At 48.0% G+C, this 26,056-nt stretch overlaps 1 protein-coding gene across 4 annotated transcripts in view; it reads left to right on the top strand.

Moving 5' to 3' along the window:
• LARP1 (La ribonucleoprotein 1, translational regulator) overlaps positions 1 to 26,056 on the top strand; it is a 938,019-nt gene that overhangs the window by 377,432 nt on the left and 534,531 nt on the right. For all 4 annotated transcript variants that reach the window (XM_085617634.1, XM_085617633.1, XM_085617636.1 and 1 more), the window contains exon 6: positions 12,669 to 12,818. In XM_085617634.1, the coding sequence (XP_085473760.1) occupies positions 12,669 to 12,818 (150 nt within the window). The remainder of the gene's footprint in view (positions 1 to 12,668; positions 12,819 to 26,056) is intronic.

The following is a 26,056-nucleotide window of genomic DNA, read 5'->3' as shown; positions in this document are numbered from 1 at the left end:
AATAGGGGCTTCAATGGGTTTTCTAGGAAACATCCCATTAGATATCTGCAAAGCAGCTACATGGTCAACACCGCACACTTTCATCAAACACTATTGTGTAGATGTGCAAACTAAGCAACAAGCTAGTGTGGGCCAGGCTGTACTCAAAACATTATTTCAAACCACTGCAACAGATACGGGTGGTCGCCGCTAACGGTGGGTACTGCTATATAATCTATGCACAAGTGTGTAATCTGCAGCTCATATGCCTCGAACGGAATATGCTACGTACCAGTATGCATCTGTTCTTGGCATGTAGAGCTGCAGATCTACACAGGCCCACCCTCCTCCCTGGCTACCTGTATCTCTTCCAGTTTATCTTATTTAGATAACACACACATGGGCTTCCTCACTGTTATTACTACGCTCCATCTTTCCCTGCTGGCGAAAAACAATCTGAGGATGGAGCCGAAGCCCATGCGCAATACGATCCAAGGGAGGAGTCACCGAACTCGTGACTTCCAAAGACTTTCCAATAGGAAAAACAAACTGCAAACATCCGGGCCCAACACCAGATGGCGATCTCTGCACAAGTGTGTAGATCTGCAGCTCTACATGCCAAGAACAGATGCATACTGGTAAATAGCATATTCCTTTCTTCATAGGGTAACATTGACTGGCTTTTTCCTGAAATATCTTCTAAGTGTGGACTTTTCAAATCTTAAAATATTCACAAAATCAGCCGAGTAACAAACAAATACTCACCTGCTCTTAGGTACACTGTCCTCTGATACTGCCTTACTGCTCGACCAAGCTATCACTTTAGAGAGTAAGGTTATATCTAACTTTAGCCTCTGTCAAACCCTTGGGGACTGTGGACTCTGTACACCCTGTACCTATTAGGGAACAGTATATACAGAGCCACTTTCTCACACTGGGTACAAGACAAAACAAAGAGTCGACATGGCACACATCCCTGTGTGCCATGCCCACCACCTACACTGCCATGGCATATATCAGCCATCCCTCTAGCTGGGTGCCCTATGCCAATGGTGTAGGCACAGGCGCCTTGTGCCCCTACAGTACCCAGGTCCATTCCTGGGCACTAAGTGCAGTGCTGCCATTTGAGTATATGGTGCTGGGAGCTAGTCAAACACAAGCTCCACAGCACCATAATGGCAACACTGAAGACTGAGGAGTTTGGTATCAAACTTCTCAGCACATTAAACCCACACTGATACCAGTGTGGGATTTGATGTACCAAGCACCCCAGAAAGCATCTTAGAGATGCCCCCTGAAACCTAACCTACAATCCACGTCTGTTCTGAGGCTGCCTAGGCTGCCACACAGACATGTTGCTGGACCCCTGGGTAGGAGCACCGCTGCTCTCCTGGGTCTGCAACAATGCACATCCTGGGCGAGGTGCTAAATCTCCTCCCCCAGGATGGGCAGGGGGAAGCTTCAAAGGCATGCCACCTCTTTGAGCTTCCCCAGGCTACTGCAACCCCCCACTCTGGCGGAAAGCTTGGCCGGAAACTCCAAATAAGGACATGGGATGTGCCAGCCTGCCAACCCCACCCCTGAGGTGGGGGAGGTGAGGTGAAGCACATCTCCGGGCTCTCGCCATCTTGAAGATGGCCAATCAGGACTAGGCTACTGCCCCCCTTCCACAGAAGAGGCAGGATATGGGGTGTACCCACCCCAGGACAGAGACCCATTGGTCCCTGCCCTTCACCTACCTGTAACGCCCCTAAATCTAGTATTTAGGGGCACCCTGAACCTTCCTTCCCCAGATACCAGATTCCAAAATCCGAAGAAGAGCTACAAGAAAGAAGACCTGCCTGCAGCTGCTAAGAAGAGGAAGACACCAACTGCTTTGGCCCAAGCCATACCGGCCTGTCGACCCTCGAACCTGCTTCAACCCGGCATCTCTTGTGGCCAGCAACCTCACAAACCCCCGAGGACCTGGCTACCTTTTGACTCTAAACCCCTGGGACTCCCATCCCATGAGTAGAGGCTCTACTCAAAACCTACTTCTAATCCCTGGCAGCAGCCCGGAACCGCGAACCCAGCACACTCTGCACCAGCCAAGCCTGGCCTGTGCCGGAGTGAACAAAGACCATGAGGACGACCCCACGGCGACTGTGACCCCGAATCCGGCACCCAAGGACCTCCCTCGACACTCTGAGGAAGCCTGCAGCCTCAGAACCAGGTGTTCCCCCCCCCCCCCCCCCCCCCAACCATGATCAACAGAGGGTAAGAGTTCCCGACACCAAAAGGCACCCCGCGGCCCCCTGTGCCCAATCCCGGTTACCTACCTATCCTCCAACTACCCAACTTGCCTCTCGAAGTGTTGGTGGCACATTGAAATCAATTGAGCGCCCGAAGGCTCAAAAGCACTCTGCACTCAGCCGCCCGAGAGGCCATGGCAGTGTAACCTCTAACCTTTAAACCGATAACTCCATTTTCTCCATTGGGTAACATTGACTGGCTTTTCCTGAAATTTCTTCTAATTGTGGACTTTTCAAAACTTAAAATATTCACCAAAAATCAGCCGAGTAACAAAAGAAAATACTCACCTGCTCTTAGGTGAGCTCCCAGTGCTAGATCTTGGTGCCAGCACTGACTCTGAAAAATACTTACAACTGTACTTACCAGTAACCCAATTTTCTCCCATAGGAAATCATTGACTGTTTTTCTGTGAAATTTCTTCTAAGTGTCAATTTTTGCAATCTTTAAATATTCTTTAAAAATCGTATAATATCTGAAAACTTAATTACTTACCTGTTTTGGATAAAGGTCCCAGTACTGAGTCTAGGTACCCAGTACTGGATTACAAAAGTAACGAGAACATACTGTACCTGCAACTTGAATTTTCTTCCATAGGGAATCATTGACTGTTTTCTTTGAAATATTTTCGAAGTGTCAACTTTTAAAATGGCTAAATATTGTTTAAAAATCATCACAGTAATTAAGTCGACTTTCATCACTTGATTCTAAGTACTGACCCAGGACTGAATCTAGGATCCAGTCCTGGAATTCAAAAAGTAATCCTAAAAGTAATCTGTGGCAAATAACTTGAAACTTCCATTGAACTCAATGCATTGTTGTGTTTAAAATAGTGTTGCCTATTGCAACCACTTGTAACTGTTTACAATAGTCAATTGCATATTGCAAAAGTATTTATATAAAGCATCTCATTCTGAGAAAGTATATTTTAATGCCAAGTGTTGGTTCTAAAATAAAACACGCATCTATTTTTTATATATAAACCATTGGCCTAGAGTTCAGTTATTGAGTGTGTGAGACCATTTGCTGGCTGAGTGTGTACAACAAATGCTTTACACTGTCCTCTGATACTGCCTTACTGCTCGACCAAGCTACCACTTTAGAGAGTAAGGTTATATCTAACTGTAGCCTCTGCCAAACGTCTGGAGACTGTGTACCCTCTGTACCTATTTGGGAATAGTATATACAGAGCCACTTGCTCACATTGTCCAGAAACATTCCATCGGCCTGTCGATTGCTCTGCCGGTGCCTCTGAAACCCTTTTATGATGTGCATTAATATAGGGCAATGCCACCAGCCACAAAACGGGTCCGGAGGCAGTCTTCGCTATAAGAGAACAGTGAAAGGAAGAAAGTAGGTGAGACCAAAAATTCTAGGTGCACAGAAATGTGAGCGGAGAGCCGAGATGGAGAACTGCGTCACGATGCGAGAAGGCCCTCCTGGAAATCATAGACAAAGAGCGCAGCTTTTTATGCAAGAGCTGTAAGCTGCATCCCTTCTGGATGACCTATAGATCAAGGATGGCCAGTATAGACCAGTTTGGAAGAAAACTTCTGGAAGAGTCTTAAATATTACTTAATACCTGCTGTAGAAAAGGCACTGGGCTTCGTGGCAAACAGTTTTAATATAGACTTTCCCACTGTGTAAAAGAAGCTAGCAAGCTGAGGCCTGAATCGGGTCTAATGACACAAGATCATGGAGTGAGACAAGTTTAGTATGGCAAAAAGCAGCTATTTTCGCTTGCCGACATCAGCACTTACCCAAAGGAGTTGACTTTGGGAGTTGCTCCTTGCAAGCAGTACACATCCGTTCTCACTGAATGAAGGGCTCCTGAAGGATGTGCACCAAGAAAAGATTAGTTAAAAGCAACTTTATCCCAGCCAGGGCAGTGACAAGCTTTCTTCTAAACTGTTCAATACAATTACCTGCTTCCTTCCCACCTGCCACCCATTAAAGACAGAAAAACAACAATGGGGTGCCTATGGAAGTGTGAAATGCACTCCAATTATGACTGCCTTTTACTGCTCAGCAATGGGTATGAGGGCATTATCCTCAGCTGCATGTGGGACTAGGACAGTCTTGCTGCCCCATAGGCTGCAGGGGTAGGCAGGAAGAGAAACGTGCCTGCAGAGATCTTTCGAATGCATGATAACAGTAAATTCAATAAGTAATGCATTTTTGTGTTTTTTACTGAGCGAGGGTCGGTACGAATTGCGCTGCTAATTTCATAGGAGCACACTGACCACTGACCTTACCTACAAATGTTCTTTTAATAATTTATCTTCGTTCCAGACGCTGCTGCCTGTTTCTCAATGCTCCGCATAATTGACGTTGCTTCCTTTCAGGTAGCTCCTTCTATTTATAGCGCTTAGATGACATAAAGAGAGCAGAGGTAACAAAGATGAGGAAGGGCACATTAGGTCCACCCAGAGCGCTTTCTTTGCAGGCGACACCGAATGACATCTTACATAGTGCAGCAGCAAGCCTGAGGGTTATGGTATTGCCAGTGCTTAATTTGAACCGGGGCTTTGCGGTGCTAAGCACCGGCACTTAATTGGTTTCCGGTGCTCGGCTCCTAATTGTCAACAACCTACTTGAGACAGTCGCCACATGGTGGCGCTGCTTATCTAAGAGTTTAGCAGAATGGTTGTTTAATAATACAATATACATTAAAATAGTGCTAATACCTGCCTCCCCAATCATTCCTTTAGGGACCTGGAATAATCTGAACTGTCGCACTTGCATGCAAGAGGGATGGTTAGTAGTTGTTGTGGCAGCGATGACAGGGGCGATAGGTGGTGCATGCCGCAGTGGCCTCCTGGTCAGAGCCCTGGCACTTAATATTTTACAAATTAAGCACTGTGTATTGCACAAGCTTGAAACCCTCGGGAAGGGGGGTAGGGTGTGTTATTTTTCGCTTCAGCTTACCATCAGAGAATTGTGTTTTCTTCAAACTACAGTTGTCCGATGCTACTGCGTAAAGAGTTGGCTCTTATCGGCGATGCACAAAAGCACAGCGGGCAATGGCCACTGCCTTTTCGGGTGTCTACCTCAATTCCCTGTGCTTGTGGGTCTGTCAGTTTTCAATCTAACATAATGTAAGCGGTGCGAAACATAACAGGCCGGTACGTGTGCAGTTGTTTTCTACCAGCCATGCTCACCAAGGCGCATTGCGCCGCGTGCGAGTACCCAGTGCCGGCCGTGGAGAAAAAATGCAGAGCGCTCGCTCTTCAGGCACGCCGAGGGAGAATGCTTGTTTTTTTTTTTTTTTTTGATCGAACATATCTTGCTGCTCAGAAGCAAATGCCAAAGCCGTAGAGGAAGCCTAGCACTATGACTCTGGAATAAGATACTGAGAATTATATTGCATAAAAAGTGTTGTAGGCCAATTTCACTTTGTAAAAAGCAGTTGTTGAATCTTTAAAGTCATGTCGGGAAAACAAGTGAGAAAAATAATGCTTAAGTAAGGTGTAGTAGAAACATTCAACGGCATTTTTTCCACATATTTTTGCATTAGTCATCACATGCATCCGTCATCAAATCTATTCAGCGCCTCATCAGCAGCATGCACGCCTACAAAAATGCGATTACATTGCAAATAAGCGGTCTTCACTTTTCAAGCACTTGCGCTTATTGCAGCATCCGGAGCGAGCAGCGGCGTGCAGGGGGCCATAGGTTTGTAATTAACGTGGCTGCGCCATGCTCGCTCCCGCAAGGTGGATGCTACCACAAGCATGAGTGCAGTGCTTGAAAAGTTAAGGCCGATTGCTAAAGGCCCTCTCCTAGAGCAGCGCATGCGCGCTGCTTAGGCGTGACCTAAAAATAGGGAGGGTCACCCTCTCTCCAGCTAGCACAGACCACCTGGAAATGGGCCATACATCAAAAAATATATCTCCTAGCGGAACACCTTCCAGGAGTAAGCAGTCAGATGGCAGATTTACTCCGTCGTCCGACACAGCAAATCCACGAATGGGAAATACACCCTCAAGTTCTCCTCCCATTCTTCCAAAGGTTGGTCTTCCCACACATAGACCTGTTCACCACACATCTAAACTTAAAATTTGCAAATGTTCGTGTCCAGGTATCCACACCCAATGTCCAAATGCAATGTACTATGGATGAATTGGTCAGGGATATTTGCTTACGCTTTTCCGCCTCTCCCACTTATTCCTTTAGTGGTTCGGAAACTCAAACAAGCATCCCTGACACTAATCCTAGTTGCTTCCACATGGGCACGTCAACCTTGGTTCACAACCCTATTGGAACTCTCAGTAGTTCCTCACCAAAAACTTTGTTACAAATAATCTTCTCACACAGAGCCATGGAGACCTAAGACATTCCAGACAGTTTGGCTATCTTGATCTACTTGTTAGCCCGAAACCGGTCCCAGGATGCTTGTTTCCGGTCCAGGTAAGACGTGGCTTGGCATATTTGGGCTCGACTGTTCCCATGAGGCACCAGGTCACGACTGATTTGCATATAGCTGTATCTGACCTGGGGTGGCAAAGTGAGCTAAAGAACGATGATGGATTCAACCCAGATCTGAGACTGGAGGTGAGTGTTTGAAGAGTTTCAGCACTCCGTCCATCATCTCCTTGTGTTCGCTTTATCTTAATCTACCGTCAGACTGCATGAATATTATCAGAGGCCTGACGTCCTACCACAAGAGCCTGCTATGTAGCAAAGTGGAAGTGGTTTGTGATGTACTGTAATAACCACATCAACCCGCTTGATATTTCTGTACAAAACATAATTTGTTAAATCTACAACGTTCCAATTTAGCGTACATGTCTATCCGCTTACATCTAGCTTCAATAGCTGCATATCTCCAGAATAGACATCTATCTCTTTTTAGAGTGCCCGTTGTCAAAGCCTTTATGGAGGGACTCAAGTCATTTCCCCAAGACGTCCACATGCTCCAGTGTGGAATCTCAACATTGTTCTCACCAGACTAATGGGTCCACCCTTTGAACCATTGCACAAATGGGAACTGCAATTTCTCACATGGAAAGTTGCTTTCCTCGTTGCCATCACATCACTCAGAAGAGTGGGTGAGCTTCAGGCTTTAACCTATAGAAGAATCCTTTTTACAAACACACCAAAATAAAGTGGTTCTTCGGACTAATCCTAAAGTAATTTCTGCTTTTCATATCAATCCATCTGTTGAGTTGCCTGTGTTCTTCCCTCAACCAGATTCAGTAGCAAAACGTGCCCTACACATATTCGATGTGAAGAGAGCATTGCTTTATAACATAGAAAGGACAAAACCTTTCCGTAACACAAATCAACTATTTGTGTGGTGACGAAAAAGCAACAAAGGCAATCCCACATCAAAATCCGGTATTGGAAGGTGGATAGTCAGGTGCGTTCAAATATACTGTGCAAAACAAACATTAACAGTTCCCTTTAGAGCACACACAATACATGCAAACTGAGGGCCTCTATGGCATTCTTAGGAAATATACCCATAGATGGCATATGCAAAGCTGCAACATGGTCTACACCTCACACATTCACAAAACAGCATTGTGTAGATGTGTTAGCAAGACAGTAAGCTAGAGTGGGCCAGGCCATTTTACGTACACTTTTCAGACTACTGCAACAGATGCAGGTTAGCCACCGCTTTGGGAAATAACTGCTATGTAGTCTATGCGCAGCATACGATCTACAGCTCATATGCCTCGATAGAAAAATGCTACTTACCCATTATGCATCTGTTCTTGGCATATAGAGCTGTAGAGCCATATATGCCCACCCGCCTCCCAGGGTACCTATACCTGTTGCAGTAACTTCTTACTTGGAGACATGCATTCATGGACATCTCCTTTTACTACTCTTACTATCTCCATTATCACCCTAAATGGGGTTGAACAATCTAACAATGGAGTCGATGCCCATGCGTACTATCGCCGAAAGGAGTCACCTACCTCGTGACTGGAAAAATACTTCTTCGAAGAAAAACAAAGTGCAAACATCCAGACCCAACACTAGATGGTGATCTATGCACAGCATATGACTCTACAGCTCTATATGCCAAGAACAGATGCATACTAGGTAAGTAACATTTTCGTTTTGTTGCATTTGCTCCACCTCACAAAGGCAATCCTATCTCTAAATCTGGTATTGCGAAATGGATTGTTAAATGCATTCAAACATGCTATGCTAAAGCCAAAAGGTCTTTGACTATACCCCCAGAGCGCATTCCACTCTCAAAATAGGGACTTCTGTGGCCTTTTTAGGTAACATCCCTCTAGCTCACATATGTAAAGCAGCTACATGGTCTACACCACACACATTTACTAAACACTATTGTGTAGCTGTGTTCGCACGACAACAAGCTAATGTAGGCCAAGCAGTATTTAAAACAACGTTCCAAACAACTGCAACACCTACAGGTTAGCGACTGCTTTGTGGGTATACTCCTTTCTAGTCTATGCAAAGCATATGTATCTATAGCACACATGACTCAAACGGATAATGTTACTTACCCAAGCATCTGTTCTTGGCATGTAGAGCTGTAGATTCACATGCGCCCACCCGCCTCCCCGGGTACCTGTAGTTGCAGTTCTTCATTATACATTTATGCGAATGGACGTCTCTATACTACACTTGCTTACTCTATTCTCACCCTCTTGCGGGAAAACAATTTAACAGTGGAGTCGATGACCATGCGCACTATCACCCAAAGGAGGAGTCACCTTACCTCATGACTAGGAAAGACTTCTTCGGAAAAAAACAACTTGCAAACATCCGTACCGACACTAGATGACAGGAGTGTGCAAAGCGTGTGGCTCTACATGCCAAGGACAGATGCTTACTGAGTAAGTAACATTATCCTTCTCCCCCAGGAACACTTTAGTGTTCCAGAATTGTGTAGGATTTCTCTAGGTTTACTGAGACTAAGCCTGTTCATTGGTTTAATCGCAGTGCAAATGTTCTCTTGACATTGCTTGGTGAAAGGAGGCACATAATGCCAATTGTCCAAGTGGGGGGTAGATGTGTATAGCCTGCATTCTTAGGTGTGCCTACTGTCTCCAGAAATTTTGTAAAAACCCTTCATGTTGACTTCATGCTGAAGGATAACACCATGTACCATTTCTGTGATGAATCTGAGCTACTTTATTTGCCTATGATTCATTGGCATGTGCAGATGGGTGTCTCTTATGTCTACTGTAGCCATGTAGTCAGTCTTTTTGAGTGGAATGATCTCCTGCCTAAGGTCTAGTATCGGCTTCAAGTACTGATCCGGTTTTGGTACAAGGACGTACGATTATACACCCTTTTTTAGTTCATTTTGGGAACATTTTCTATGGCTTGTTTTTTTTGCAAGCTCCTTTACTACCTGAAGTCATTTTTCCCAAGCGTGAGCCCTCTCTATTGATAATGTGGAAGTTTGCCCCTATTCGCAGACTAATCTACCTAGCTCTCCCTGCCCCCTAAAAAGAAAAGCTGGTATTTTCTGCTCAAGTGTGTGCTTGGATTGTTACTTGGTAGGTGGCCCTTTTCCTTTTGGGTCTTGTTCTCTACCCCTCCCCCAGAAGGGCCTACATACATGGTATTGCCATTGGGGTGTTGCGCCCTGTGGTGCTACTAACTGGCTAAAACCTTGTTGTGGTTGGGCACACCCTCTGTTAGGTGGTCTTCTGGCTGCCAAACCCTCCCTCTTGAAGGAGCGCCTTTGCTGTCTTTGTCCTTAATTTTCTGTAAGGCCTCGTCCTCTGGCTAGTCAAAGGTTGTTGCCTGTGAATATAATTTTAATGCAGAAGGCTTATACATCTGCCTTGAATCCGGAGACTCTTAGCCGAGAATGCCTTCTTGGTGTTCACATGCACATCTGCCGGCTGTCTGTCTGTTGCGTTGAGGGCCGACTGTTGTTGGCAATGGTCTTACCTTCCTGCACCACTGACTATCTTTTTGTATCCTCTGGGAGGTATTTCATGATTTGTTCTATTTTCTCTCACTGCTGATGCGCATGGCGGTTCAGGAGGGCATTGGAGTTGGCAATTCTCCGCAAGGTGGCTGCTGCTCTTTCCATCTTCCTGCTCATCCTCTCCATTCACATAATTTGTTTGTCTGGTAGAGGTACTGTTGATGCAAAAACAAAGTGATATGCTTGAATTAATCTCAGCCACTCTCATTCACCCTTGACCGCATCTCAGTCCATTTTTTGTCCACCACGCTTCGTCAGTTTGGAGCCGGCCATATGCAAATCAGACTTGACCCTGCTCCTCATGGGAACAGTCCAGCCCGAACTGTCGGGCAAGGTCCTCCCTGAGCCTTAACACGAGCAGTCTAGGACCGGTTTCACCCTCGTTAGGGCTCTTCAGCCAAGTATAGGTTCTGTTGTCAGGACATTATCGATTATTCGTATTTATGGTGACAATGATTGAATGTAGAGCCACATTCCCCGTGATGTAGATGTGGCCCCTGGGGGCCTGTATTTTTTCTGGACTCAGTCATTGCCTTAGAGGTGGCTTGTTTGCAAAACATCTCCCTTTTCGTGTTGAGAATGCTTGAGTGGATTGGCAAATAGGTTTATTTTTGTGAAGGCATCACTGTTTAGAGTAGAAATGCTACTGCCTATTCCTCCTCAAGGTGTACCCTGTAGGTGCCTGATGCCCTTTTAACGAGCGCACCCAGACTGCCCGGTCATCTGTTAGCAAAGGCCTTGAAGGATGTTTAGCGTGCTTCTTCTGGGGAGTTTCCGCCGGTCTTGCCAGACCTCCGCCTGTGGTTGTTCTCCGAGGATGTGAGAGCTTCCTTTCTCTTTGTAGTTGAAGAACCTCTCCTGCTTTGTGAGGCTCTTGCCCTTATGGCGGTTCAATGTCCACCTTTTCTTTCTTGATTGCTTTAGTCTCTGGTGGCCTTGCCGGGATCCGAAATTCCTTCAGCAGGTTGTCTCTTTATTTTCTGGGTCGTCACTTCTTGCATTTCATTTAGTGATCGTTGCTTGCCGTAGTGTTGGTGGGGCCTTAGAGTTGGTAGCTCCTTGGTCTTCAGCTCATTCTCCTTCGCCTTATTTTGATCCCCTCTGTGTCGAAGGGTACCTTGGAGGCCCTGGCCCCATCAGTGTCCTTGTGCTTAAACTCTTTGTTTTTGCCGTCCTTTGATTGTCTAGTCTTTTGGCATTGGAGTTTTTCCCCGGGCTTTTGGCTGCGCAGTTAGTTTCCTGCTTCTGGTGGGCTTCGTTCGACACCCTCTTGCATGTCGATCACGCCTTTTTATGGACCAGACTCCCCTAGCTCAGTCTCTGCTCTTTTCCTAGTATATGGATAAGTAGAAGTAGAGCCTGGCGTAGTGCACGCAAAAATATTTTTCCCTCACTTTAAATGTTTTGGATTGAAACTCTGCACAGGCCTCGCAGCCCTTAGGACATGTTCCCTTGAAAGGTAGACGTTGCAGATGTCATGAGGATCCTTTGGCAAAAATGTATGGTAACATTTGGGCAAAACATTCTGCATTCTCCAACCACATGCTGCTCTGACGAGTCGTCATTCAGTGTAAACCAGGACCTTCCTCCGTGCCCTTGTGATGTTTCGAGTTCTCCAGTGTTACTGAGTGAATTCTTTTTTTGTCAAACCGTTGAGTTTTTGGTCAATTTTTCAGCACTTATCGATCCAACCGCCAGACTCCAAGGGGGGAATAAACAATTTTAAGGTGGCAGCCATGCCCAAGTTCTTCTGGGGTGCAAGTCTGATGTAACGGGGGATGGACAAACCACCAAATGGCAGTCTACTGCGACACCCACAAAAGACAGTTCACTCCAGGCATTAGATGATGGAATTATGCACAGAATGTTAATCCAGAAATGATTCCCGCTGCAAAAGTAACTTTTCATTTTGATATGTTTGCTTACTTGTTGTATTTAGCATCTTTAAAGTTATATTTCAGTGAAGATTTAAAAAAACATGGGGTTGGCTTCACATAGGAAGTTAAGTTTTTTGTAAAGCTTTCTCATTGTAAATGTTTCATTAAACCTGAGCTTGGGCAGTTGGTTTTATGTTAATTTAATGAAAATGTTCGTAATGAAGATTTAGGATTATAGGTAGTTTTGTGTTCTTAGTCCTGCAACCTTTTCAGTTGTTTGACCTTCTTGACAGCCCCTTCTCTTCACCTTACACTCATATGACGAAATGGGAACTCTGATTAGTTGGGTGACATAGAAGAGCTTCTAGCTGAGACTTCATAAGTTAAGCGATTAGCTCACAAGCGATATCCCTTTAGTACCAGTGAATGGGCTGCAGGACTAATTGCTCATGGTTCTACTTTGAGTAAGATTCATAACCTGTCTCCCCCAATTGTCAAAAGCTATCTAAAGTAATGAAAGGCATATTCCATTCACCAGTGTTACAGATACACACTTATACTTAATATTTCTTGTGAATTTGTGTTTTTTTAAGGATGGTTCCCAGACAACAAGCAAGATCGTGACTGGATTGACCATGATGACACCTCCAGTGTAAAGAGTGAAGGAGCATTGCGTGGTGGTTTCAGGGGCCGGAGTCGTGGCAGAGGACGTGGAAGAGGTCGTGGCCGTGGAGGCCCACGCTGTATGTAATTGATTGTTTACATTTCGTGATGAAGTTTGTGCATGCAACAGGCAGACAAAATACCTAGTTGTAATATTTATACATGTTCTTGAAAATATTATTCTGATTATTCTGGCCTGGAATCTGGGGCAGTACTTTTTTTTTTTGTTCCAGGAGACAAGTTTTTAAAATCACTGGCACCAGCATATCATTGGAGTTTATAACTATTTTCTGGGGTCTTCTGGCAACCGGTGGTTACTAGTTAGTGTTCATTTTGGGTGCTCTCAGATAATTTGCAGCTTCAAGATACAATGAAAATCAAGATGCTTGCCACTTCTGGGGTGGTGATTTTACCCCTATGGTTTTATTGCATTTATGCACCAGGCACTAGGTTTTCTCTACCATTAGTGTTAGTTTGAGGGAGCTGGATTAGTCCTCTCTGGTAACTCTTGGGTTTGGCAAATATTTATTACTGTATTAAGTCTTTGAAAGTTCCAGCCAAAACAGTTCAGAAATGCCATACAGAATATTTGCAATGTGGAGCATCTTTACTATTTGTTTTGCCCCCGATTTTTCTGGTTCTGGTGAAAAATGTGAAAGCTGTGGCCTGAACCCAGCCACTGCTGCTGAATTTGAAGTCACATTAATATAGGAAAGCCCTGTTTTGTAAAATACTCTATCCATATTGCAAGGATGCTGCCCATGGTAGTAAATGGTGCTTTAACAGGATTTTAAGAATCTATAAGCCAAAGTGTATGGTGACTACGGATACCTGTTAATGCAGTTTAGGCAGGATACAGTTTGGTAATTATAAAACCAGTTAAAGTAAAGGCAGTCTCTGCACAAACTTTCAAGACTGGAACAAAATAAATTGTAAGCTCAGAGTTCAACCCAACCATTCACCTCCCTGATGGGCAAAACAGCCACGACCAGAACCAACTGTTCGAGGCATTTGAGCTGCAGATTACACACTGTGCATAGATCACCATCTGGTGTTGGGCCTGGATGTTGCAGTTGTTTTTCTTTTGGAAAGTCTTTGGAAGTCACAAGGTATGTGACTCCTCCTTTGGATCATATTGTGCATGGGCTTTGGCTCCATCCTCAGATTGTTTTTTTCCGCCATCTGGCTCGGATGTGTTCTTCGCGCTCCAGTTTGGAACCGTTCCAGTTTTCCTGTTTGGCGTGCAATCCTCCCCCCTTCGACGGTATTGTTTCGATTGCGTTCTCCACACTCGACGCGACTCAACAATCAAAGTCTTCGATTCCGGTCGTCGACGAAGGCCTTCGGGCCTACTTGGGCTCCGGTCCTGGCTGATGGAAAGGATGCCATTTAAAAAGTGTCCTCGATGTGGGTCGAAGTTTCCCCACACCGATCTCCATGAGGTGTGCAACCTCTGCCTCTCTACAGAACACAAGGCAAGGGACTGTCCAGCTTGCGCCTCCTTCAGATCGATGAAGACGATCCGAGACCGACTAGCAAGGAGAACAATGACTCACTCGTCGACTTTGATCCCCGACGACATCTTCGAAGAAGGCGTAGATGTTCCGGAACAACAGCACACTAAAAGGGCCTCGTCAGTGCCTCCGAAGCTGACTCCGACGTAGAGGGCATCCCTCCGGCACAGAGGGACGTGAGTACAGAAGTCGACCCTGACCCTAAACACCCCCCTCCACGCCATTGAAAAAGGCTTCGGTCGGGTCTAGGTATGCACCAAAAGACTACTTCCCATACCTCGCTTCCGTGCCCGGTTAAGAAGCCCATCAAGCCTTCAGGCAGCTCTGGCTCGAGCCAGCCTACCCTCGGTGCTCAAAAAAATCTCATCGGCACCGAAAAAGAAAACACCCCTTTCCTCGTCCGCGCCCAGCTTGACACCGAAGCACTCTGTGCCGAAGACTGGCACCGGCTCCTCGGCACCGAGAACGTCCTCGGAGCCGAGCAAAAGCCGAAAAGCCTCGACTCTCAAACCTTGATGCCGAAACCCACCTCGGAACCGAGGAAGTCAAGACACTAAACCCCACGGTTCCAAACCAAGAACCAGTGCCGAATCCATGCCTAAAAAACCCACGGCTCCAATACCATCGGCACCAAAGGCTCTGCCCCTTACAGAGGAACTGTTTCGACCCGATCCTTACCAGAAAACCCTCGTAAAGGATCCAAAGACCGGGCATTTGACGCTTAGCACCAGCAAAAGATCACTGGACAAGCTTGCACCAGCTCCACCACCAAAAAGGAGAGACTTTGCCTCCTCCCCTTTGAGGATTCCTTCTCCTCCTCCTCCACCTCCTCCACCTCCTCCACCTCCTCCACTTCCTCCCCTCCCCCTCCCACCCAACCCATCATTCTCCCACACCATCTCCAGATGAGGAGGATGATGATGACATTATCAATGACACAGGGGACGGGGCAGACAACCAACCAACAGGCGACCCTACTCCTACAGGCTCCCCAGACCCATGGGACGACTACAACATCCCAGACGTCCCTAACGTCCTGCAGGACGATCTTTACCCTTCTAGACCCCCTCCCCTCCCTCCCCCCAGACGACACCATCTGCTTTAACCAGCTACTCCATAGGGCTGCCCACTGCCACGGGGTTGATCTCCACACAGACCCCGTAGAGGAGGATTTCCTCTTAGATACATTTTACACTGCACAGAGGTCCACCTCAATTCTGCCCATGCTTAAGGGGGTTATTAAGCACGCACCAGAGGTCTTTAAAGACCCAGTTAGGGCCAGGATCATTAACCCTCGCATTGAGAAAAAAATATAAGGCCGCCCCACAGATCCAACCTACATTAAAGGCCCCGCACCACTAGACTCCCTGGTAGTCTCCAATGCGAGGAAACGTGCCAATTCCCAGGCATCTGGTTTGGCTCCACCGCCAGATAAGGAGTCTAAACTCTTGGACGCCTCTGGCAAGCGTACAGCGTCCCAAGCGGCCAACATATGGTGCATTGCTAACTCCCAAGCGCTCCTAGCCAGATATGACCGGGCACATTATGATGAGCTGGAGTCAATGCAAAACCTCCCTGACCAATATAAACATAGGGCCAACAAACTAATTCAGGAGGGTAAAACTATCACTAATACCTCCATCCGCTGTGCCCTCGATGCAGCTGACACCGCCTCCAGGGCAATAAATACTAGGGTGCTTCTGCGTAGGCATGCCTGGCTACGCATTTCAGGTTTCAAACCTGAGGTTGAGTTCCATCTTCAACCAGCCCTCGAAAAAATTAAAAAGGGGACAGACACTGCAAAATCTATGGGAGCCTTGCAGTAGCAAGCTCCCAGGCGCTCCTTTCGCCGTTCCTACTTTAGTAGCACCACCAGAGGCTACTCCTCCGACAGCGCCTCCACTTCCTACAAGGCCCCTACCCAATCCACCTTCACTAGGGATTACCAAAGAGGCAGTTTTTCAGCGTGAATCTTTATGGGTTCACTATGCTGTGCATTATTCCGCGATCTTGTGGTTGGGTCCGGATTCGTAGTCTTTTCTTTTTTTTTTTTTTTTTTTTTTTTTTTTTTTTTGTAGCCTAGGTGGGCGGCGACGACCCACCATTTGGTGTACCTCCCGTGACGTCGTCGTGCTTCCTGCGTAAGTCCCACCTTTGGGGCGCCATCTTCAGATTCTTTTTTCCGCCGTTGGGTCTGGATCGTCATCGGGAAGCTCCAGAATTACAATCGAAGGAAGAAGAAAGAAAAGCGAGTTTCGGCGATAACTACGAAGATATCGCAGGAAAGGAATAGATTACATCAGGAGCGCGAAGAAAGGAAGTTTTGCACCTTTTTCTTCGACGCCCTTGGAGAATGCGCACTCAGAGGCCCTGAGCGCAATGGACAAGACGCCATTCAAGTTCTGCCCTAACTGCCACCACAAGTTCGCGCAGAAGGACCAGCATTCGGAATGCAACCTCTGCCTACCGGTCGAGTAAGGACCAACGCCTGCTCAGCCTTCGTGCTGAAGACGCTCCGGGTGAGAGAACGACAGAAGAGCCAACGCCAGCATGGATGGCAAGGGTAAGGCCCCGTCGCTCTACGATCTGGGCCTCTCCACGGACAATGAGGACAACATCGCCGAGGGACCCGAAACTTCACGGTCGTCGAGACCGACAAGAAAAATGAAGACGAGGTAAGAGAATCGTCTAGCTCAAAACAGAAAATCCTCAAACCAGAGGGTGACTCGAGAAAATCGGAGTCAAAGTCCACGAAGGGAGCCCCGGCGCCGAAAACTTCGACGACCAAGGGGGGAACCATGGACAAGAGGCAGAGCGGATCCTTCGGAAAGGACTCCCTGGTGCCGAAAGACGCCGAAAGGCAAGGATCCTCGAAGACAACCCATGAAACGGGACGCTCGACGCAGAAAGAACGGTCGACGCAAGTTCCGTCAAAGGCCCGCGGTCGACGCCGAAAGCATCTCCGAGATAGAGAAAAAGAAAAGGCGGCTCGAGGCCGAAATGGAGAACATCCTTCAAAGGAAGGAGTTCGACGCCAAGATGAAGGAATTCAAGATTCCAACGGCTCCACTGACGAACGTCGTCGAAGTCGAGGACGAATTCGACACCGAGGGGCTGACGAGAGATCTCGAAGAGGAAGACGAGACCTATTATGAAGGCGAAGCCGAGGAAGAAGACCAGCAGTCGTTCTACAGCTCGGCGCCATCTACCAGCCACGACATCGAATGGCAGGATCTTGACACCGAAAACCCAGAGGAGCCCGTGGACACGTACCCTTCGAGGCCTTCGCCACCCGACGACATCGGGGTGTACAATATGGTGGTCAGGAGCGCAGCGACAGCCTTCGGCGTCAAACTCGACGAAGAGAGGCCGAAAGCCGATTTCCTCCTCGAGACCCTGCTCCCCATCCAGACGAGGAGCCAATTCCTTCCCATGCTACAAAGTGTGATGAATCAGGGGAGAGAGGCTTCAAGGAACCAGCGACCTGCCGTTCGATCACGCCCAGGACGGAGAAGGAAGTATAAGCCCTCTTCTCTGGACCCCCCTTACATCAAGGGTAGCATCACCGCCGACTCCATCATAGCTTCCACGGCCAGGAGAAGGGCCAACGTACCAGTAACTTCGGGGCCACCACCTGATAAAGAAAGCAGGAGGATAGACCTCACAGGAAGAAAGGTCGAGAGAAACGCCGCAATGCACTGGCGCATGGCGAATTCCAATGCACTTCTCAATAGGCACCAGTACCAGCACTGGGACGAGATGGGGGAGCTAGTAAAGCACCTCCCCGAAGAATACCGCCAGAGAGCCTCGCACCTGGTGGATGAAGGTGAAAACATCGCCAACTCTTGTATAAAGACGGCGTTGGACGGAGCAGAGACTTCGGCAAGACTAATGGCCATAGGGGTCACCGAGAGAAGACATGCATGGCTAAGAATCTCGGGATTCAAACCGGAGGTGCAGAACTACATCCTTAGCACCCCCTTCAACGGAGAGACACTGTTCGGAGCAACAGTAGACGAGAAACTCACCCAGCTGAAAAAACGAAACTGCGAGGTCCATGGGGGCCCTACAGCTGAGGGGAATGAGGCGAGGCATTCCCTCGAGGAGACCCTACGGTCGGGGAGGAAGCCAGCAGGGGGCGTCGCACCAGACGTTCCAGCAGGGTGATAGTCACGGACAACAAGGTCAACAGAAGCAAAACTGGCAGTACCAACCTCGGGGCCAGTCCTTTCGCGGGAGAGGGAACGGACGTGGCCAGAGGAGGAGAGGGGGTGACCAGCCCTCATCAAAGTGACTCAGCACGCAAGAGGACGCCTACCCTCGACATGCCCCCAAGGGTGAGGCGCAGTACAGTAACATCAGGGGGGAGAGAAGAATCAAAAGCCTACGAGCATACAACACCAGTAGGCGGAAGACTGAGGTTCTACCTTCAGGAGTGGCGGCGTATAACCACAGACAAGTGGATACTGAACGTCATGCAGTACGGATACTGCGTGGATTTGGAGAAAAGACCTCCAAACAGAAGACCAAAGGGAAGGCAGAGATCGGCTCAAGAACTGGCCCTACTCAGAGAAGAAACACGGAAACTTCTAGAAAAAAGAGCCATAGAGGCAGTGCCGTTCAGAGAACGCAACAAAGGGGTCTACTCAAACTACTTCGTGGTCCCGAAAGTCGACGGAAACCTCAGACCCAAACTGGACCTGCATTACCTAAACAAGTTCATCAGAACACAGAAGTTCAAAATGACTTCGCTGCAGGAGGTACTGCCCCAAATAAGAGATGGGGACTTCATGGTCACCGTGGACCTCAAGGATGCCTACCTGCACATCCCAATAAACAGAAGACACAAGGGCCTTCTAAGGTTCAACATCGACCAGGAACACTACCAGTTCACAACCCTGGCCTTCGGATTAAATTCGGCGCCTAGGGTTTTTACAAAATGCCTGTCAGCGGTCGCGGCCCACCTACGAAAGCAGGGGATCCATGTCTACCCCTACTTAGACGACTGGCTGGTCAAGGCAAACTCACGCGAGAAGTGCGAGAGGCACGCAAAACGCGTAACAGACACTCTGACGAACCTGGGGTTCTCGATTCACTGGGGGAAGTCATCGCTGGAACCGGAGCAGGTGAAGATTTTCCTGGGAGCAAAAATCAGCTCCCTGAACAGCACAGTGGTGCCCAGCGACAGGAGGACAGATGCCCTACTGAAGGAGATGCGGTGCTACCAGAAGGGGCGAGCTCTGACAGTGAGGTCAGTGAGCAAGATGATGGGGATGATGGCGTCTTGTATCCAGCTGGTGCCGAATGTACGCCTGCACATGAGACCATTCCAAGAATGGCTACAACAGCAATGGTCACAAGCAAACGGAAGTTGGGAGGATCTAGTGGTTGTTACGCACGCAGTGCAGGAGGAGATGACTTGGTGGAACAGAGACAACATGACAGCAGGGAGAAGCCTGACACCACCAAACCCAACAATGACCATTACCACGGACGCATCGCAAAAGGGATGTGGAGCGCACATGGACAACCTCAGAGTGAGGGGTCTGTGGGCTTCAGCAGATGCGGTTCGCCATATCAATTACCTTGAATTGAAAACCATCCTGCTAGCCCTGAAGGCATTCCAGAGGCACCTGTACAACCAGAGGGTGTTGGTTCAAACGGACAACACCACGGCAATGTTCTATATCAACAAGCAGGGGGGGACACAGTCGTTCCCTCTCTCCTCTCTGGCATAGGAGATTTGGAGATGGGCCATACCTCTCAGGATAGATCTACTGGCAATTCACCTACCGGGGAAGGACAATGTGGAGGCAGACTGGCTAAGCAGGCAGACCTCGGCATCGCACGAGTGGGAAAATGCCTAAGCTTCGCGTCCAGGCAACCAGATCAGCAATCCCAGGGAAATGCCCTATGGATAAGCTGGTCGAGGACATTTGCCTACGCCTTTCCACCGATACCCCTGTTGCACAGAGTGCTCGACAAGTGCAGAACCAGCAGCATGACTCTGATCCTAGTGGCTCCGCAGTGGGCAAGGCAGACATGGTTCTCACAAATTCAAGAAATGGCACAGGGCAATCCCTACAGGTTCGAGAGGAGAAGGGACCTGCGCTCCATGCAAAACGGAGAGGCCCTGCATCCAGAGCCAGAGAGCCTCAACCTGGCGGCATGGCTCCTGAAGACCTAGAGTTCGCGCACCTTAGATTGCCTCCTAGCACTATGCGGGTGCTGCGGGAGGCAAGAAAACCAACTACACGCAAATGCTACAACGCAAAATGGCAGAGATTGACGGTGTGGTGCAGGAAGAAGGGCTTGCAAAACAGAATGACTAGAGACTCAACAGTACTGAGGTACCTCACACACCTAAAGAGTAACCTCTGCTCGAGCTCCCTAAGGGTACACCTAGCAGCAATCGTAGCCTACACCAGAGGTGAGAAGGGTGGAAGCTTCTTCACTTCGCAGGTTGTGAAGAGATTCATGGAAGGTGCCAAAAGAATTGCCCCTCCTAAAAGGTTGCCGCCGCCAGCATGGAATCTCAACGTGGTACTGACGGAGCTCATGAAGGCACCGTTTGAACCCATTCACAAGGCCTCACTGCAAATGTTGACGATGAAAACGGCCTTTCTGGTGGCCATAACCTCACTACGCAGGGTGAGCGAGCTTCAAGCGCTAACGCTACAGGAACCCTACATTCAGATTCACAAGGACAGGGTGGTCCTGAGAACAGACCCACACTTCATGCCCAAGGTGGTGTCGGCGTTCCACATGAACCAGAGTATTCAGATACCATGTTTCTTCCAAAACCCGACTACGAACGCAGAAAGGGCGCTGCACACTCTCGACGCTAGGAGAGCGGTGATGCACTACTTTGAGAGAACCAAGGAACTCAGGAAATCAAAGCAGTTGTTTGTGTCCTTTGCTACTAGCTTCATGGGGAGACCAGTGACTAAGGGCACCATCGCTAGATGGATTGCCCTCTCTATTCAATTCTGCCACAAACAGGCTGGGCAGGAGCCAGCAGAGGGGCCTCAGGCTCACTCCACAAGGAAGAAGGGGGCCACCGTGGCCTTCCTGGCAAACACGCCCATTCAGGACATATGTCTAGCGGCAACTTGGGCATCTGTGCAAACGTTCACGAAACACTACTGCGTGGACATTCAGATGAACAAGGAAGCACAGGTTGGACAGAAGGTGCTTCAACACATTTTCAACGACCAACGCTCATCTACCACCCAGCCGCCACAAAATTAGGAAAACCACTACAAAGTCTATGCACAGCATAGTGAATCCAGAAAGATTCACGCTGCAAAAAGAATAGTTTCTTACCTGTCGGTGTAGTTTTGCAGCTTGAAGATCTTTCTGGATTCACTAGCGAACCCGCCCACCTCCGCCAGTAAGATGAGGCTGGAGGAAGAGTGGGTGAAATGGAAAACATCAGAAGGAATAAAACGTACAAAAAATGGACTGAAGGACTAATCAATCACCTAGGGTTGAAAAAAAAAAAAAAGGGAAAAAAGAACCCGAAGATGGCGCCCCAAAGGTGGGACTTCCGCAGGAAGCACGACGACGTCACGGGAGGTACACCAAATGGTGGGTCGTCGCCGCCCACCTGGGCTACAAAAAAAAAGAAAGAAAAGACTACGAATCCGGACCCAACCACAAGATCGCGGAATAATGCACAGCATAGTGAATCCAGAAAGATCTTCAAGCTGCAAAACTACACCGACAGGTAAACTATTCGTTACAGGGGTAGCAACAACAAAGGCAGAGGCCAAATTAACACCTCCCGCTCTCCCTCCACACCCACCCAGTGACTTCCCTCCTCTCCCCCCAGACTATTCCACTCCAGTCGGGGGCAGACTCCACAATTTCCTTCCTGTCTGGGCTACCATCACCTCAGACAGATGGGTACAACAGATAATTCAATCAACTACTGTCTGCAACTAACATCTACCCCCAACCATTCCACCCAAACAGCGCCCAATGTCACAGGAACATTTGTCACTTTTAACCCCTTGCATGCCCGCCCCTTTCCCCGCCCAGTGCCGCGCCTTCCATTAGCGGGCGGAGTTCATGACGAGCTGGACTCGTCATGGGCACAGCGCCACCGCAGCCCATGACGAGTCCAGCTCGTCATGGGCACTGAAGGGGTTAAAGCAGGCGGTGATCTCCCTCCTACAAAAAATGCAATAGAACCAGTTCCTACCCACCAACAAAACAAGGGAGTTTACTCCCTATATTTTCTCATACAAAAAAAGGACGGCTCTCTAAGACCCATTCTGGATCTCAGACCCCTAAACCAATACATTCACTCAGACCACTTTCACATGACCACCATAGACCTCAAGGACGCCTATTTCCACATTCCCGTTCACAACGCTCATAGGAAGTTTCTCAGATTCGTAGTGGACGGTCACCACTACCAATTCAAAGTACTCTCCTTCAGAGTCACCACAGCGCCACGAGTGTTTACCAAGTGCGTAGCGGTAGTGGCAGCACACCTGAGAAGACAACACATCCACGTCTTCTCATACCTAGACGACTTGCTCATGAAACCCAGCTCATACAACCAGTGTGTACAACATACTCACGCCATTATCCAACTACTTCACGACCTCAGCTTCACAGTAAACTACGCCAAGTCCTATCTGCATCCGTCCCATGTACAACAATACCTCGGTGACACCATAGACGCCTCAAGAGCGTTAGCCTACCCCAGTCCTGCCAGGATAATAAGCAAACTAGCTCTACTCGCTAAATTTCAACCACAACACACTCTTCCAGCCCGAGTGTTTATGCAACTTATAGGGATGATGGCCTCTTGCATATTCATAGTACCTCATGCAAGACTTCAGATGCGTCCTCTCCAAGAGTGCTTAGCACGCCAATGGAACCAGGCTCAGGGTCAATTATCAGATCTGGTGTTGGTAGCCGGTCGTGCTCATCGCTCTCTGCAGTGGTGGACCACCAAAAACCTTTGGGTGACCATTCCTAGAGCAGTTTCCTCAAATAGTTCTAACTGCGGACGCAGCGCTCTCCAGCTGGGGAGCTCACCTACTACATCACACCATGCAGGGCAGGTGGACACCTCAACAAAAGTTACTCCACATGAACCATCTGGAGTTACTGGCCATAATTCTAGCACCAAAAAGCCTTTCAAACAAACGTCTCAGGCAAGGCTGTCTTAGTCTGCACAGACATGACAGCATTGTACTACATCCAAAAACAGGGCAGCACACACTCTGCAGCTCTCTCAGCTAGCACAGACCATATGGAGGTGGGCCATACCTCAAAACATTTTTCTCCTAGCCCAACATGTCCCAGGAGTCAAACACCATTGCAGATGTGTTGAGCCGTCAAACACAACAAGTCCACGAGTGGGAACTTCATCCACAAGTTCTTTAACCATTTTTTCAAAGGTGGGGGCAACCACAGATAGACTTCTTTGCCACCCACAAACGCCAAATGCCCAAGCTTCGCCGCCAGATATCCACACCCATTGTCCAAAGGCAATGCGATGTGGATGAACTGGTCAGGCAGATTTGCGTACGCTTTTCCGCCTCTCCCACTCATTCCATTAGTGGTGCGCAAACTACAGCAACATTCTCTAACTCTCATCCTAGTTGCTCCGACTTGGGTCAGACAACCGTGGTACACCACATTGGTGGAACTCTCCGTAGTTCCGCACCAAAAGTTATACACCTCTCTCCACACCTCTTAACCCAGAACCATGGAGAGATCAGACACCCGGGCCCAGCTCAGCTCAACCTTGCGATCTGGCTCCTGAAATCCTAGAATTTGGTTATCTTAATCTTCCCCCTGACTGTATGAACGTCATTAGAAAGGCTAGACGACCTACCACTAGAGCTTGTTACCCAACCATTTGTGTCTTTCTCACCACCACACAAAGGCAACCCCATCTCCAAATCTGGGATAGCTAGGTGGATTGTTAAATGCATCCAGATATGCTACCACAAAGCAAAACGAACGCTATCTGTTCCCTCTAAAGCCCACTCTACATGTAAGATAGGGGCTTCCATGGCATTTTTAGGGAACATCCCCTTAGATATCTACAAAGCAGCTACATGGTCTACACCGCACACTTTCACTAAACACGATTGTGTAGATGTGCAAACTAAGCAACAGGCTAGTGTGGGCCAGGCTGTCCTCAAAACACTGTTTCAAACAACTGCAACAGATACTGGTGGTCGCCGGTAGGAGGGGGTACTGCTACACAATCTATGCACAGTGTGTAATCTGCAGCTCATATGCCTCGAACGGAATATGCTACTTACCAGTATGCATCTGTTCTTGGCATGTGGAGCTGCAGATCTACACACGCCCACCCGCCTCCCCGGCTACCTTTATCTGTTCCAGTGTATCTTATTTAGATACAGCACACATTGGCATCTTTCCTGTTTCTTGCAAACCTCCATTTCCCCGCTGGCGAAAAACAATGAGGATGGAGCCGACGCCCATGCTCAATGTGATCCAAAGGAGGAGTCACATACCTCGTGACTTCCAAAGACTTTCCAAAAGAAAATCTGCAACATCCGGGCCCAACACCAGATGGCAATCTATGCACAATGTATAGATCTGCAGCTCTACATGCCAAGAACAGATGCATACTGGTAAGTAGCATATTCCTTACCAATTGCATGACCATGGTAGCAGACTGTATATGAACCAACTGCCTGCAGCTCAACAATGACAAGACGTTAGTATTGGTCTTTGGCAAAAAGACCTCCCCATGGGACTTAACCTGGTGGATGTCGGAGCTAGGACCAACACAAATGGAGGGATCATCCTAGACCACAAGTTCAACATGTCGGCTCAAGTCAATGCAGTGTGCAGCTCCTGCTTTCACAACCTACATATGCTGCGAAGTCTTCAGATGGTTGCCTCAGAACACCAGAGGGACCATCCCGCAATCACTTATCACCAGCATGCTGGACTAAGGAAACACTATTCACTGGAATCTCCAAACAACTCCTTCACAAACACCAGACCATCCAGAACTCCTCTGAACCACCCATACTCGACCTCCCACGATGTACTGGCATCATAACTCCCCTCAGGAAGCTTCACTGGCTCCCCATTCACAAGTGCAGCAATTTAAACTCCTCACACATACAAAGCCGTGCACAAAAGATTGCTAGAACAGCCTCATACACTTTAACCAACTCAAGACACCTATGCTGTGCCTCACTCACACATTCCCCTCATGCGCAAAAACGAAACTGGAGGTTGCTTATTCTCCTACATCGCACCCAAGTCCTGGAACGACCTCCCTCAACACATTGGAACCTCCTCCTTAACTTCATGAATTTTGGATGAGACTGAATACCTGGCTCTGGATATAAGCACCTGGGGGACCACAAAACTACTTACCTGCCTGGATGCCCTCTCTGGTGACGAGTGTGCCATACAAATCAATGTAATGTAACTCAACACAATCCCAGTGAAATCTTTTCATCCCATTACAAGTAATGTAATATGACAGTCCTAAAGGAAAAAGCACTTTTTTCCTGAGACTCAATAACCTTATGGAGGTCAACCCATTCACTGATAAATCTCTCGTACAACTTTACAGCTTGAAGTTAATTGGTTCTCCTCCAGTGGTTCCTGGAGTAGTCCTTCCCACTAAATTGTCCAGCCTATGTCCACTATCCCAGAGCACATTTTAAAATACATCTTTTCCCTAAGGGATTGTTTGTGTTACTAAATAGTTGTAAAAAAAACCCAAAAAACTTACTACACCACCAGCCCTTCTAAGAAACATTGTGGTCCATATTATACACACT

Source organism: Triturus cristatus, chromosome 7 (genome assembly GCF_964204655.1).
Source record: "Triturus cristatus chromosome 7, aTriCri1.1, whole genome shotgun sequence".
In the NCBI taxonomy this organism is placed as follows: Eukaryota; Metazoa; Chordata; class Amphibia; order Caudata; family Salamandridae; genus Triturus; species Triturus cristatus.
The sequence above is the reverse complement of the archived record's forward strand: the minus strand, read 5'-3'. Positions and strand labels throughout refer to the sequence as shown.